We start from the raw sequence: 16,691 nt of genomic DNA, 5'->3' as shown, positions 1-16,691 counted from the left end.
GTTTACACTGGCGCTGCGCTGTCGGATCCAGCTGTTGTCATTGTGGAGAGATGTCCTCTTCCTCATTTCCTGAAGGATTTGCTGTCTCTCCAGCTCTGCTTCTGAGGGGGCTTGATCCTTCTTAGAACTCCTATGTGAAAAGCCAGTGGTCCCAATGCTCTCTGAATATTTGCTGCCTCCTAAATGAAAAACATACCAAAAGCTTCGGTGTAAGTACACAAGAAATGGCAGCAGATCAGCCTCCCAAGACAGTGCAACTTCTGACCCATAACTAGTCACATGTGCTGACACCATCTATCTCCAGGGAGATGTCTGCAGGAGAACAGACAGCAACCAGTGGAAACTCCACTACACCCATTGGGATACATACAAGAAAACTATCAAGGTGGCCTGCAAAAACAAAACAATTAAAAACAAACAAACAAAAACCCCTACAGACCCCCAAAACACTCAGCTACAAACTGTTCATCTTCTTTCAATCAAGTGCACTCACTGCTAGGAAGAGTCTGTAGGGAAACAGAATTTTCCGATGCATTTTTTCTGCCCTAGCCCCAAGCGTGGCGAGAAACAAGACAAATGCACACATCTCTAGTTGGCATGGGGCTAAGCATTCAGTGTGAATAACAGAATAAGTCAGGACTGCACCATTGGATTTTTCAGTCACTGACATAGCCCTGGTGAGGGGAAAAGAATCATCCATAATGTCGTCAAGTTTATTTGTGCTCTAAGAAATTTACACAACTGTAATATAACTACTAAGTGTATTAGTGATAATTATGTCAGCTTTCAGCCCCAGGGTCTGTTGACTAATTTCCTATTTATGTAAAACACATACAGCCTGCGGGTGTCATCCTCGATTCAGCCTGGATACGGCAATTTTAACTAACTTTCTTCTCTAAGTCACTGTTGTTACCTCAACTTTCATAATATTTAGCTTATCTAGGTACCTCCAAGTAAGCAAAGAATGGAGCCACAAAAAAACTTTTTATACACACCCATACTTAGTATATTAATAACATCAATGTGCTCATGCTCAAATTAAATATTTTTCATTTAAATAAAACAGTTTCATTTAATTAATGGTATAACCATTTGGCAAGTCATCTTGCCAAATATGTAACAATTTCTAATGTTTGCTAATTCAAAAACCTGGGGCTAGTGAAGGAAAGCAAACACATACTAACTACTGTCCAGGGGAGACACAAAACCAGAAGAATGAGCAGCTGTTTCAGGCGGGTGCTGCACTGCGAACCAGATCTCACTCTGGGCAGAGTATAAACACCACAGGCTAAAAGTACGTCACACAGAACAAGTGTACTTAATCTGTAATTTTGGCAATAGCTGGGGCCAAGTTCAAGGGGAAAGAGCTAGGAAATCCAAACAGGAGAAGACCCACAGACCAGGAGACCACGTTAGAAGTATCTGCTGAGTAAGAACCAAAGAGAAGTCCTGATAATTTAGAGCTCTGTTTCCTAGAGGGAAAGTGGTTCCAAAATGCTGGTAAGTTAAATAGAGCCAAGACCATTGAAGAGCCTACTAACCGGGCGAGAATACTGCCACCTACCCCAGTGGCAGCTAACTCTAAGAGCTTTGACAAGAGACACAAACCAGCTGCCACCAGACTACCCAGGCCTTTCTTACAAAAATTCCTCCTCAGCAATTTAAAGATAACACATGAAATCCAGACTATCACTTCTTCATTTTAAAAAACAGAAAGAGCTACCATTAGAGACTAGCATGGCTTTATAGGTGGGTCAGTGCTGCCTTGAGCCCCACTTGAACCTTTTCTCAGCTACAAAAACTAACTAATAATTTGCCTATGCATTCTGCTATGCAAACTCTGTGCAAATGATGCTTATTGCTCAGGGTTTTTTCCTTGCTTGTATAATTCCAGTCATATTTTAACCAGACCCATATTTTATATCCTGCTCTAAGCTCCAAATGATTTTTGTGAAAGGAGGAAAAAAAATCCCTATCACTTCAGATTGTCCAACCTTTCACCATTTACATGCATGATTTCAAATTTATATATAATCTTTAAGTTTTCTACACTATTTTCTATCCTCGTTCCTTAGATGTAAGATAAAGTCGACTATGCAAAGCTATGACCTTTTTCTTCGAAAAGACCCCAAACATTTCCTTACTTATTCAAATGCCCAATACGGAACTCTTTCCATTATAAAGAAAGCTATGATAGGACTGGAGTGATGATGGCTCAGTGGTTAAGAGCACTGGCTGCCCTTCCAGAGTAGCTGGGTTCAATACCCAGTACCCACATGGTAGTTTGCAACTGTCTGTAAGTCCAGATCCAGTGGCTCCCACATCCATACACAGACAAGCATGCAGGCAAACACCAATGCACAGAGAATAAAATTAAAAAATATATATCAAAAACAGAAAGCCTAAATAAGGAGAAGATCATTATTTTATCATAGATACTCAAAAAAGCATGATAGCTATCTAATCTTAATGTATCAAATATGTCCTGCACTTAAAAATATCAACCATAAGTTCTTTTATTTGGGGGAATATTTTTTGTTATCCTGGGTTTTTTGTCATTCCAAATGTTTTTACAAATTGCTCTTTCTTTTTTTTTTTTTATTTATTTTTTTATTAGGTATTTTCCTCGTTTACATTTTCAATGCTATCCCAAAAGTCCCCCATACCCACCCCCCCCAATCCACTACCCACCCACTCCCCCTTTTTGGCCCTGGGGTTCCCCTGTACTGGGGCATATAAAGTTTGCAAGTCCAATGGGCCTCTCTTTGCAGTGATGGCTGACTAGGCCATCTTTTTATACATATGCAGCTAGAGATAAGAGCTCCGGGGTACTGGTTAGTTCATATTGTAGTTCCACCTATAGGGTTGCAGTTCCCTTTAGCTCCTTGGGTACTTTCTCTAGCTCCTCCATTGGGGGCTGTGTGATCCATCCAATAGCTGGCTGTGATCATCCACTTCTGTGTTTGCTAGGCCCCAGCATAGTCTCACAAGAGACAGCTATATCTGGGTCCTTTCAGCAAAATCTTGCTAGTGTATGCAATAGTGTCAGCATTTGGAAGCTGATTATGGGATGGATCCATGCATATGGCAATCACTAGATGGTCCATCCTTTTGTCACAGCTCCAAATTTTGTCTCTGGAACTCCTTCCATGGGTATTTTGTTCCCATTTCTAAGAAGGGGCAAAGTGTCCACACTTTGGTCTTCGTTCTTCTTGAATTTCATGCATTTAGCAAATTGTATCTTATATCTTGGGTAACCTAAGTTTCTGGGCTAATATCCACTTATCAGTGAGTACATATTGTGCGAGTTCCTTTGTGATTGGGTTACCTCACTCAGGATGATGCCCTCCAGGTCCATCCATTTGCCTAGGAATTTCATAAATTCATTTTTTTTAATAGCTGAGTAGTACTCCATTGTGTAAATGTACCACATTTTCTGTATCCATTCCTCTGTTGAGGGGCATCTGGGTTCTTTCCAGCTTCTGGCTATTATAAATAAGGCTGCTATGAACATAGTGGAGCATGTGTCCTTCTTACCGGTTGGGACATCTTCTGGATATATGCCAAGGAGAGGTATTGCGGGATCCTCCGGTAGTACTATGTCCAATTTTCTGAGGAGCCGCCAGACTGATTTCCAGAGTGGTTGTACAAGCTTGCAATCCCACCAACAATGGAGGAGTGTTCCTCTTTCTCCACATCCTCGTCAACATCTGCTGTCACCTGAATTTTTGATCTTAGCCATTCTGACTGGAGTGAAGTGGAATCTCAGGGTTGTTTTGATTTGCATTTCCCTGATGATTAAGGATGTTGAACATTTTTTCAGGTGCTTCTCAGCCATTCGGTATTCCTCAGGTGAGAATTCTTTGTTTAGCTCTGAGCCCCATTTTTTAATGGGGTTATTTGATTTTCTGGAGTCCACCTTCTTGAGTTCTTTATATATATTGGATATTAGTCCCCTATTCGATTTGGGATAGGTAAAGATCCTTTCCCAATCTGTTGGTGGCCTTTTTGTCTTATTGACGGTGTCTTTTGCCTTGCAGAAGCTTTGCAATTTTATGAGGTCCCATTTATCGATTCTCGATCTTACAGCACAAGCCATTGCTGTTCTATTCAGGAATTTTTCCCCTGTACCCATATCTTCGAGGCTTTTCCCTACTTTCTCCTCTATAAGTTTCAGTGTCTCTGGTTTTATGTGGAGTTCCTTAATCCACTTAGATTTGACCTTAGTACAAGGAGATAGAAATGGATCAATTCGCATTTTTCTACATGATAACCGCCAGTTGTGCCAGCACCATTTGTTGAAAATGCTGTCTTTTTTCCACTGGATGGTTTTAGCTCCCTTGTCAAAGATCAAGTGACCATAGGTGTGTGGGTTCATCTCTGGGTCTTCAATTTTGTTCCATTGGTCTACTTGTCTGTCACTATACCAATACTATGCAGTTTTTATCACAATTGCTCTGTAGTAGAGCTTTAGGTCTGGCATGGTGATTCCACCAGAGGTTCTTTTATCCTTGAGATGAGTTTTTGCTATCCTAGGTTTTTTGTTATTCCAGATGAATCTGCTGATTGCCCTTTCTAATTCGTTGAAGAATTGAGTTGGAATTTTGATGGGGATTGCATTGAATCTGTAGATTGCTTTTGGCAAGATAGTCACTTTTACAATATTAATCCTGACAATCCATGAGCATGGGAGATCATTCCATCTTCTAAGATCTTTGATTTCTTTCTTCAGAGACTTGAAGTTTTTATCATACAGATCTTTCACTTCCTTAGTTAGAGTCACGCCAAGGTATTTTATATTATTTGTGACTATTGTGAAGGGTATTGTTTCCCTAATTTCTTTCTCAGTCCGTTTATCCTTTGTGTAGAGAAAGGCCATTGATTTAGTTGAGTTAATTTTATATCCAGCTACTGTACTGAAGCTGTTTATCAGGTTTAGGAGTTCTCTGGTGGAATTTTTGGGGTCACGTATATATACTATCATATCATCTGCAAATAGTGATATTCTGACTTCTTCCTTTCCAAGTTGTATCCCTTTGACCTACTTTTGTTGTCTAATTGCTCTATCTAGAACTTCAAGTACTATATTGAATAGGTAGGGAGAGAGTGGGCAGCCTTGTCTAGTCCCTTATTTAAGTGGGATTGCTTCAAGTTTCTCTCCATTTGGTTTGATGTTGGCTACTGATTTGCTGTATATTGCTTTTACTATGTTTAGGTATGGGCCTTGAATTCCTGATCTTCCCAAGACTTTTAATATGAAGGGATGCTGAATTTTGTCAAATGCTTTTTCAGGATCTAATGAAATGATCATGTAGTTTTTTCTTTGAGTTTATGTAGTTTATGATGTTTATGGATTTCCATATATTGAACCATCCCTGTATCCCTAAGATGAAGCCTACCTGATCATAATGAATGATGGTTTTGATGTGTTCCTGGATTTGGTTGGCAAGAATTTTATTGAGTATTTTTGCATCAATGTTCATAAGGGAAATTGGATTCATCCTATATACAGTCACCAAACCCTGACACTATTGTGGATGCCAAGAAATGCTTGCTGAGAGGAGCCTGATATAGCTGTCTCCTGAGAGGCCCTGCCAGAGCCTTACAAATGCAGAGGCAAATGCTTGCAGCCAACCATTGGACTGAGCACAGGGTCCCCAGTGGAGGAGTTTGAGAAATGACTGAATGAGTTGAAGGGGTTTCAACCCCATAGGAAAACCAATAATATCAACCAACCAGACCTCCCAGAGCTCTCAAAGACTAAGTCACCAACCAAGGAGTACACATGGCTCCAGATACATATGTAGCAGAGAATGGCCTTGTCAGGCATCAATGGGAGGAGAAGCCCTTGGTTCTATGAAGGCTCGATAGATGCCCCAGTATAGAGGAATCAAGGGTATGGAGGTGGGAGTGGGTGGGTGGGTGGAGGAACACCACCCTCATAGAAGTGGGGAAACTGGGAAAGCGAATAACATTTGAAATGTAAATAAAGAAAATATCCAATAAAAATATTTTAAAAATACCAACCATAGTATATGACAACACAAAAAAGAGTAATTATGTTTAAAAAAAAAAAGAAGTTTGAATAACAAAAAAATCACACTTACCATTTTTCTCTATGAGGGAGTCATTTAGTTCCGTAGTAGATCTTGATTTACTCCTAAAACAGAATATATTAAATATGTCTTATTAAGAACATTGTTTTTCATTTTAAAAAAATGGTTTTGGTTCGGTTTGCTATTTCCTAGCTTGTTTGTTGTTTGTTTTAGACAAGGTTTCACTGTGTAGACCTGTAACCTAGGCTAGCCTCAAACTCCAAGGCCCTCCTGCCTCTGCCTCTCTAGGGCTAGAATTAAAGGCATGAGCCCCTTTCCCACTTTCTCCACATCCTCGCATGCCTCTCTTTCCTAAGACGATGGAGAGTGCCCTGCAGCTCTTCCCATGCAGGCTCCAGACAGATCTCAGACCTAGGTTTGCTAGGTTCTCAAAGCACCAGCCACGAGATCACTCAGAGCAGTGTGTCCTGTGTCCTCTGTACAGCCCAGAATCAAGTCACCATCCATTTGTCAGATGTTCTCCTGGCATTCCAAACAGACAGTAAGGCATAATGCTAACTATGCAGGCTACTCTGAAAAATGGTATTTTCTTTCAGGTCTTTAAAAGTGCACAGGCTCATTTTCTCATTCTCTTTAACTAAGTGAACTTCAGAGACAGCAATGACACCATATACAGATGTATATGCATATATACATACACAGATGTACATACCATGTATAGCTACACTCTGTGCAGTGACCTATAAAGCATGATACGATGCAGTAACTGCCAGACAGCTAGATCTGTCAATAGTTACACCTGTACTTACAAGGTATTACAAGAAAACATTTGCCACCAGATGTTAGGCTACACTCCCCAATGCCTCTAAAGTGTATACTACATAAACTACATAATATATATATATATATATATATATATATATATATATATATATACATACATACATACACACACATATATATACATATATACATATATTATATATAGTATTTTACATATTCTATATAGTAATATTTATCATATAGTATAGCAATATATACAATAGTATAATATATACGACCTCATTATAAACCCAGTCAAGGTTGAAAAGGGAGATGTAGATTAAGCCAGCTTTGAATGTCCAGAGATGCCCCTACCTCTGACTCCAGAGGACTAGAATCATAATTCTGTCCTTTCCTTGGTTTTTCTTGGTTTGATTGCTTTCTTAGTTAATGTTTCACTACCTCCACTCTAGACAGGCGTGAAAGTCTGAACTCTGAAAATTGATACAGGGCACTGACTCCTAGACTTTCTTATCTTGAGACTCAGCAAACTGCTAACCTATGTAAGTTCTCTGGCGTCTTGGAGACTATCTTCATTCCTAGTCCTTCTCTGTCCATCCACGTATTAGGATATCACTGGCTTACAGGATGCTGAAGACGGCTGCTCTCATTTCCCCAGATACTTCCACCACCTCCCCAAAGCAGAGCTAGCTCCCTGGGAACTAACAGCAGATGTGCGAGCAGAAGTTAATGAATGAGCTCAGCCCAGAATGCTGACCCACAAAATCTGAAGCTAGAATTTAAAGGCAATTGTTACACAGCAAAAACAAACGGATACAAAGAACAATCTTCAAGGTTTCATAATATTCCAGGAGCCAGAGAGGGCCATAGTTGCTCTACAAATCATCTGAGTGAACTGAGGAACGAACATTCCTCTGAAGCCAACTAGGACCACCCAGGTAAAAGGAAATAGTCCACACCTGTCAGTTGGAAGCATCCCTGAAGAGTCGTCTTCTCTCTTTGGTAGGTCGTAGGAATCAATGGGCCTAAAAAGCAAGAGGTTTTTATTATTATTATTATTAATAATAATAATATTATTATTATTATTATATCAAAATTTAAGTCATTTCCTGACTTTAGGAATATCAAAATAGTATTCTGGTCTCTTTAGGTAAATCGTTTATGGCTTAAGATCTAGAAACGTATTTCAATCAGCTGCTATAGAAAACAGAGCTATAGGCATTTGCTAATCTCACGTCCACTCACCCATTCACTGCGTGTGTATACACTGGGGTGGGTAGGAGCAACATGTTCTGGTAATGATCTAGAGCTACAGAAAAATATTTCAAGAGTTGCTGCTTTGTAATACATCTTCCTAGGGTAGGCAGGCCAAGAGGAAAATAACCCAGGCTAGTGAGGTGGAGAAAGAAATGGTGGGGAGACAGAAGCAGGTATTCTGGAAGGCTAAGCTGGTGATGTCAGGCAGTGTACCTCAAATATGGGGGGGGGGCGCGGGGGCACACATATGTGAGGGAAATCATTTTCAGAGGTAACAGAACATACTGAAACCCAAGGCAGAGGGCTGTAATTTCCACACAAGACAAGTAAACAAGGGAGACAGTAAACCCAGGAAAAGCCCAAAGGGTAAGGCCTTCAAAGGACCAGGACAGAGCTTGCGTGAGCTTTCCGGTTTTGGCAAGAAGTTTCGATGTCAGGAAGCCATGCAAGAGCTGAGGGAATGGAAGAGACACAGTGGTGTTTGTGGTTCAAAAGCTCTGTTGAATTATTTGGTTCACTTGGTCAAAGCAAAGATGGCAGAGGAGACAAGACATACTGGGTAGACAAAACAAAGCCACAGTTGCTGAAACTCCTTGATTGGGGACAACTCTTTGAGCTATAGGCACAGACCTTCGGTACTGGTATATTTTGACCGACGTTTCACGTTCCCTCTCTGCCTGGAGCTTCTGAGCTTCAGCTCGTTTTTGAGCCTCAGCCTCCGCCCGGGCCTGGGCCTCTGCCCGAGCCTTGGCTTCTGCCTCCGCCCGAGCCTGGGCCTCTGCCCGAGCCTGGGCTTCTGCCTCTGCCCGGGCTTGGGCCTCCCGCTGCTTGCGGCGCTCCTCTTCCTGAGCCTCTTGCTCCTTCCGTTTCTTCTCCTGCTCAAGCATGAGCTGTTCCTGCAGCCTCTGACTTTGGTCCTCATACACAGCATCGTCTTCCAGCTGTCCCCTGTCCTCCTCTCCGGCTCGGGTGCCTTCGCTGTCCAGAGACTTGGACCCTTCACTCCACGTGGCTTCCCAGGTGGTGGCCACAGACTCCCGGGAGGTCAGAGAAATGCTGTTGGAATTTAGGACCATCAGCTCCTAGGCAGGCCATAAAAGAAAGCAAACACGTCACTGTCACCATCTGTCTCTCTATCATTTCGTACAGAGTCAGTCAGCTGTAAATGAGATTAATGGTAAGCAGCCAAAAAGATAGTCACAGTGCCAAAAAAAAAAAAAAATCTCAGCACTTGGGAGGCAGAGGCAAAGGTGGATTTCTGAGTTCGAGGCCAGCCTGGTCTACAGAGTGAGTTCCAGGACAGCCAGGGCTACACAGAGAAACCTGCCTCGAAAAAAACAAAAAACAAAAAACAAAAAAGACTGAGGTCTAAGTTGGAGCAGAAAGACTACTCCAAAATTCCAAGGAATAACTGCTTGGTGCTATACAAGAGAAAAGTTAAAATAGCAAGGCAAATTTCTAACATACTAGAATTCGATATATATCCAAAGAGCTACAGAGGTGAGAGTATCTAGGAAAATGGGGTGTGGTGTCCTCTGCTAGGTTCTCCAACAAGGTATAGAGAAGAATGAGAACAAGGCATTCATCATGGTACCTCATCCAGGTACTTGGAATTCTCTCTCTCCGCCTCCTGTTGGGCTCTCTGCCACTCCTCCCTCAGCTTCTCCTGCTCACGTTGGTATTTTTCCTGTGAGGAAATAGGGCATAATGATTAATCAAGGTTGCCTTCTCATGCGAAGCAGAATATTTTCCATAACAATTTTGCTGTCTCTAAACCTTCATGTCACTCTTTCATGTGACCAATCAGAGTTTTAGTCCCGGAAGAAAGAGGAAAAAAAAAGGTCTCGCATTAAGCTAAAATACAGATGTCAAGAAAGAGTAGGCATGTGGAACGAGACCTATGCCCAACCTTTATTGCTGATGTAACTTCATCAAGGCCTCCGGCTAGGATAAGGGAGGCTGATTGATGGCAAACCAGATCTCATCTACTGCTAACAGGGACAAGTGCTCACAGTCTGGGCGTGTCACCCATAAGGGTTAATGCCTGATAGTTTTGAAAATCACCAAACTGGAAAAGTAAGGGTCAGTGCAAAATATGCACGCAATACGCCACAGTCTTAGCTAGTGGTGAGGACGATATCTTGGTTCTGCAATTTTTCAAGCTTGCTTCTCAAGACTGGGTGGCACAGGTAAGAAGAGCCCAATGAAAGCCGAGCGTTGGATTCCCGCAGGCTGTGTGGCACTACCTGCAGTAGGCGATCTTGCTCTTTCTGCCACCGCTCCTGCCGCCGTCTCTCCTCCTCTTGATCCCAAGCCCAGCGACTCGGGGCACTGAGGGTTGGAACCGGAAGCTAACCAGTTTGTGGCACAGAAGAATGTAAACACAGAACATCACGTCACTAAGTCATCTACTGAAACACGTCCACACTTAGCAATCATTGATTTCAAGGCTGGCTTATACCACAATGGTGCAGACTTGGTCTCACACATCAGCGGCAGTCTTTCCAGCTTAGAACATGACAATCTGATCAACATTGATGCATCTTAACACTAAACAAGAAATATTACTGTGTAGTACCCCTGTCCTACCCAACTTCCCTTACAAAGGACCAACTGCAAAAGTCTAATACTCACATCGGGAGTCACAGAATCCGAGCTTCCTGCGAGCAAGGAAGGAAGGAAGGCACAACGTGAGTTTCCATTTCTCCAAAGTAATTCTTTTCACAGCACTAGTTGTCCCTGCCAGCATACCAAGTGACATCAGCCTTCTGTTTAACCTTTCCTTTCACTCTCTTGGGAACTCATCATCCAAATTCAAATTTAATAATAGAGGAAACCGCTGGTACCTCAGACTCTAGAAACAGAGCTGAGCCGACTCCACAAGTCTTTCAGAAAAGGCTTCAATGACACTAAAGTGAACAGGGTCTTGTAGTTTGGCTCAGCAGTTTGGCTCACAAACATTAGAACACCTCCCAAGTCCGATTATGGCAAATAGTCACCAAAAGTATGACTAGAACTCATTTTCCAAATGTTTTCATGCTTATGAGCAGCTTTCTAATTGATATGATGGTGAAAAACAACTTCAAGACAGCTTTACCGCTTCTGTTATTTGAAACACAAGTATTCAAGTTTGATGTGTAACCCAGCAGGCATGGTGTTAATATTATTATTATTATTATAATTATTATTATTATTATTATTATACTCTGTCGTTGCTTTCTGAGAATGAAACCCAGGCTGACCTCAAGCTCAACTGATGTCACAAACAAACACTGACTGTGAACTTTGAGTCCGTCTGCCTCCAACTTCCATGTGCTGGGATTTCAGGTGTGGATGCCCCTGCCCCTTTAATCCAGGCTGGCTTTGAACTTTTAATTTTCCTGCCTAGCCTTGGCATTCGAGCTGTGTATGACTACACTCGGTTAGCTTATTCCTTCTTTCATCAGGGAGCTTGTATAAATATGTGTCAACACATTGTACAATTCTAAAAAAGTGAAATTTCAGAAATTATACTATTACACAGTATTTAGAAATTTTTCTGGAATCTCCGCTGTCACATAAATTATTCACTTATATAACTACTTTTTTTAAGAATTAGGAAAATGCTTGTCCCTAAAATAGCTCACTGAAGAAAAATTAGAGAAAACTGGAATAAAGACAAGGCATTATTTTGTTTTAGCCAGCTTGAACTAGGTGTGTGATATCACTTCAACTGAATAACCACAGAAAACAAAAGGTTTAGTAAAAAAAAAAAAAAAAATATATATATATATATATATATATATATATATATATATATATACATATATATATATATGAATCAAAAGCACCAAGGACAGCTGATAAACTCTATTTATGGTCTGAGAAGAAACTTAATCTACTTTAAGAAGAATATTAGGTAATAAACACAACAGACACAAACCCAGTAGGTATCATAAAGCAATTTTTGAAATGTTTCATGAATCTTTAAAGAAATAGTAACATTTCAGATAGCAACAGTAAATCTCCTGTGATGTTGCAACAAAATGTTAGATATTACTTTTAAGTTCCTCATAGCAAAACAGAGTTGAAACCACATTCAGGAGACAGAGGGTTAGACAGATGTGAGGATGAAGAGAGGCCGCATGCATCACACCTCACGAGGCGGTTCGTGCAGCTACACCAACATAGATGACTTCTCAGTGCTCCCGTGTTAGGTGCCACCAAATCTCCTTTATTTTAAATTTCCTTTGACATCAACAGAGTCATCACTATATGCCTTCCAACTCCATCCTTCCAATGACAACAAGTAACTCTGGTCTTCAGTAATGGTATCTCCCATGACCAAAGCCAGGTTGGTTTGGTTTGTTTTTGCTGTTTTGGGAAGTCTACCAAACATATGTTGGTGTAATCTAATGGAAACGCAGTGCAAGTGACGGAAGCAGGAAGCTGAAAATGGAATTCCTCAAGTCTTCCTGTTACCCAGTGGAGAAACACGTGTGTGTAGCAGCATCTCAGTGCGTGGGTGGTTTTGCTTTGTTTTCTTCACAAGGTTAAGAGAGAGAGATGGGGAGAAACAGCTGGAAAGCTAGACAAAGGACACGCAAAGCCCGTTACCACAGAGGTAGACCCATGAGCTGTAAGAAAAGCCTGGCGATCCTGGGGAAAGAAGGGAAATGGGTTACGTTGCTTGGTCACAAGAACAGCAAGATGGGAAGAGATTGGTGCCTGGAAGCACAGACTACAGAAGGCTGGAGTGAGAGATGAGATCACGAGAGCCCAGGAGTAGTTTAGCTTGTCGGTTTACCTTGTTCAAAAAATTGTGATCGCCTTTTTAAATTTTTCAAAGAAATGGATTCTGATGCTAGTTGGAAAATAAGAAAATAAATACCATGTCATTCTTTTTTTTTTTTTTTTAATTTCTTACCACCGGTAAATTAAATGACACTTGCTATACCCTTCCAATCCTTAGCAATATTATTTTTTAAATAACAAAATTGGTAGCCATTGAAGAGAAGAGATTATTTCAAGGCAGACACACACATTTGAGTAGTCTACACTACATTCCAATTAGTAAAAGGAACCAATGCTTGTATTAATTATTTTTAGTCGGTAGCATCGTACTGTCACAGCAAGTCTTCTGAAAGCACAATGTCCCCCAAGAAATGGAAACTAGCAGGTTTTGGTTAGGTTAATCAAACCTAAAGTTAATTCTCCCAAGGCACTTTCACAACATGATAAGGGGCAATTGAAAAGCGTCTAGAGGAGACGTCAACAAAAGCAGTGCACCATAAAGAACAATCCAGTGAAAACAATTGCTGTTGACTTTTTAACTAAACAACCCTCGAGTAGCACAGGGCCCCAAGGTCACAATGTAGATATCATATCAATTAGCTCTACTATTCGGGCCACTGGCAGAACAGAACTGGGATCCCTTAGATTTTAGTATCATGAAGGAATATAAGCAGTTCTCATTTTAAAACTATGTGGATAAAGAAAAAAAAAAACAGTCCCAGCTTCTAATTATTAGAAATGAAGGGCAGGGATACTAATCACCGAGCAAAGGGAGATTCACAAACTTTGATCAGCTTTGTTCAATGTATCTGCCCAGGTATGTCTAAAGTCACCAAAATGAACAGTCCTACAACAAGAGGCTCTGGCTCATGGTGTAAGACCTGTAGCTTTTTCTGGCCTCTTTCCTGCTTATATGGACCTGAAAACTCTTTCTGGTATGTCTACAGAATAGCGCACAAAATTCAGTAGCTAAATTATTTCTGAACGGTCAAAGCAGAGAGTGAGAACTCTCGCATCAGCCTGGACACGCTGCCATCTTTTTTCAGACAAGTGTGCCTTCCCTCAACTGTTGCTGCCATTGGTGATTCTCTGCCAGGATCTGCCCCCTGCACATTGGTCCATTTTAAAACAGTGAGGGAAGAAGGGCAGCCTCACCATTTTGTGTTTAAATGAAGATCCTTCTGCCAACACTCCATAGCCAGGAAGCTGCTGGCCCTGGGAAAACCTGTCCTCACTTGGCTTGGGTACCCAGAGCCCTGAGCAGGCTGCTGAACTTGTTTAGAGATCCTGAAACATTCCAGGCTGGCACTGACTCCCTCTCCCCTGGCCACAGTTGCATCTACATGCTAATCTTGGTTTAAAGTTGCTGTGCCTCCAGTTTTCCTTCACTTGCACATATTAACTTTTATGGCAGATCTTGAGCTTATGATTTACCATGTGGAACCAACAGAAGCAATTTAAGAGTGAGCTTTACCTCTTGAATCAAAGGCGTTACTTTCCTCGTGGATTCCGTTGACTTCTTTGGATTCAGTATACTGGAAAGGGGGGAAAAGCTAGTTAACATTCTGTCCGATTGGACTTCGGAATTAAATAATGTATCTCTCATTAGGGGGAAATATCTTTTAAACAAGATGGGTTTTTCAGGGTATCAATTAATTCCTCATAGCTTATGTGTAGTAAAATCTTAATGTTTTTCATTACTCTCCAATACTTGTAAAAGGATTAATGACTAGCTGCAGGCAAAGATGACCATAAGTTTAATCAGTCATTAATGTTCTTAGAGGCATGATAGATAAAATAATCAGTCCTTCATTTGGTTTATATTTATGAGTAGTCAAACAGCCATTTAAGATTCTTTAACATTTCAATCCTTCAAAACTGTATTAATACTTTCTTACATTAGATAAGTTTATTCAGGTCAAAGTTTAAATTATCAACTGAAAATGAATAATTATGATTAGAAATAGATGCATTTTAAAAAAAAACTGCATGAAAAAATACTGCTTTTAACGTTTTGAAATTTCATGCATTATAGTTTTTGAATCAATTCACAAAACTGATGATGTCTTGGTCACACAAGCAATCCAACCTATCAGATTCACCATGTAAGAATTAGACGCTTTGTGAGGCTCCATGGTGCACACTTTACCAGTAGCCTCGAGAGCAGCACACAGATCATTTATACCATGTAATCTTCCACATTAGCTCTTTCTCACTCACACAGATCTGAGAGAGGCTTGTGATGACGACACTGGTGAGCACCACCAGCAGAACATCATTATGGGATGTCAATATCATAACTCAATAATGATAGGCTGCTAATAAATACGTATTTTCAAAGCTACACTTAGTCTATGTATTCAGTACACCCTAACTTTATCTTATCTTGTATCAAAATGATTTCACAAACCATTGCTTCCCCCATATATGGCCTCTAGGGGTACTCTGTTCTACTTACAGGACTCTGAAGGCTTTCAGAGAAATCAGTTGTTACTGATAAACTTGAAGACTTGTCTGTGTTGTAAATTCCTGAAGTTGTATCGATCCACTTTGTTTCAGGTGAACCTATAATTTTGGTAGCCACACTGGTAAGATTGAGGGTTTTATGCCGTATAAATGGCAGGGAAGGTTGGTCTTTGCCCCAGTCTGATTGGCACATGAAGATCAAGTAATGAATACACATAGACGGTAAAGTGGAAAGAATACAGTTACTGAATGCACAGATATAAAATGTACACAGATAGATGTACAGACACTCAAGACAGGTGAATCAAGTCACATGTAAATGACAGAGACTTTAGGGCTTTAACCAGCAGACCACCTTCCCAAGACATAAAAGTTAAAAAAATCACGGTAGTTAGTAACAAGAAAACTAGCAAATGTGCTGATTCTTTTCTTAAATTGGGACTACATGTTATATGCCAATAGCAAAGACTGAAGAGACTCAATGCTCCCTCCCACCTGACCATCACCTATGACGCAGAAACACTATGGTGTAAAAAGCAGATTAAACTGCTATGAGAATAGGTACGAACATGTCCCACTGGGACCTTGAGGGCAGCAGTATAGTTGAATAGTGCAGAGAACAGGAAATTGGACAGCCATTCTTTTTGGCTGTTCTTGTTTTTTTTTTCTGAGACAGGCTGTCCTGGAACTCACTCTGTAGACCAGCTGCCCTCAGGCTCAGATATCCACCTGCCTCTGCCTTTCCAGTCCTAGGATTAAAGGTGTGAGCCACCACTGCCCACCTCACACTGCCATTTTTAATGCTTAGCTTTGTGATCATGAAGATCAAGTAACGAATACACACAGATGCTAAAGTAGAAAGAATAGTTGCGACTCCCAGGTATAGATACATTTGCTTTTGATTGACATGTGCATTCAGCTAGATCAGTTACAGGAAAAAAAAGCAAGATGGTGTCGAATTCAGTAGATTTGCTAGTGAAGCATTTTCAGAAAGAATACTCAGAGGCACTGTTTGTGATTTGTCCCAACAACGATGACAAAACAACTGTAAGCACAAAGCTATGTAAAATGGGGATGGGGAGAGGATTAATGAAGCCAACTGTTAGAACCATCTGCCCAAGTTGGGTTTCCCTATTTAAAAAGCCAGACACAGTGGGAAGCGGACTCACCAGACTTTCCGTAACGCCGGACGTCCATCACTAAGTTTCCAGTTTCTTGGGCGTTGGCCATAACTTCCTCCCACTTTTTTGTATCCTTATATGAAAACTTGGTGTTATTGATAGCAAGAATTTCATCATCTACCTGCAGCTGAGAAAATTCTGCTGGGCTACCTAAACAACATAAAGGGAAGAGTTG

General features: G+C 40.9%; 1 protein-coding gene across 15 annotated transcripts in view; it reads right to left on the bottom strand.

Annotated features, from left to right (window-relative positions):
- Lmo7 (LIM domain 7) overlaps nt 1–16,691 on the bottom strand; it is a 211,460-nt gene that overhangs the window by 8,732 nt on the left and 186,037 nt on the right. For 8 of the 15 annotated variants that reach the window (XM_085828814.1, XM_085828821.1, XM_085828817.1 and 5 more), the window contains 11 exons: nt 16,505–16,666; nt 15,328–15,515; nt 14,344–14,404; nt 12,883–12,939; nt 10,731–10,756; nt 10,343–10,447; nt 9,691–9,783; nt 8,727–9,178; nt 7,799–7,864; nt 6,108–6,160; nt 1–179 (listed from right to left, as the gene is read on the bottom strand). The exon at nt 1–179 is cut by the window's left edge and continues 35 nt beyond it. In XM_085828814.1, the coding sequence (XP_085684940.1) occupies nt 1–179; nt 6,108–6,160; nt 7,799–7,864; nt 8,727–9,178; nt 9,691–9,783; nt 10,343–10,447; nt 10,731–10,756; nt 12,883–12,939; nt 14,344–14,404; nt 15,328–15,515; nt 16,505–16,666 (1,442 nt within the window). Of the gene's footprint in view, nt 180–6,107; nt 6,161–7,798; nt 7,865–8,726; nt 9,179–9,690; nt 9,784–10,342; nt 10,448–10,730; nt 10,757–12,692; nt 12,735–12,882; nt 12,940–14,343; nt 14,405–15,327; nt 15,516–16,504; nt 16,667–16,691 lie in introns of all 15 variants that reach the window. The other 7 variants (XM_021181949.3, XM_085828820.1, XM_029469225.2 and 4 more) reach the window with 4 other exon arrangements.

Source organism: Mus caroli, unplaced genomic scaffold, assembly GCF_978045245.1.
Source record: "Mus caroli unplaced genomic scaffold, Mus_caroli_1 scaffold_12, whole genome shotgun sequence".
Taxonomy (NCBI): Eukaryota; Metazoa; Chordata; class Mammalia; order Rodentia; family Muridae; genus Mus; species Mus caroli.
This window is presented reverse-complemented; position numbering and strand designations above follow the sequence as displayed.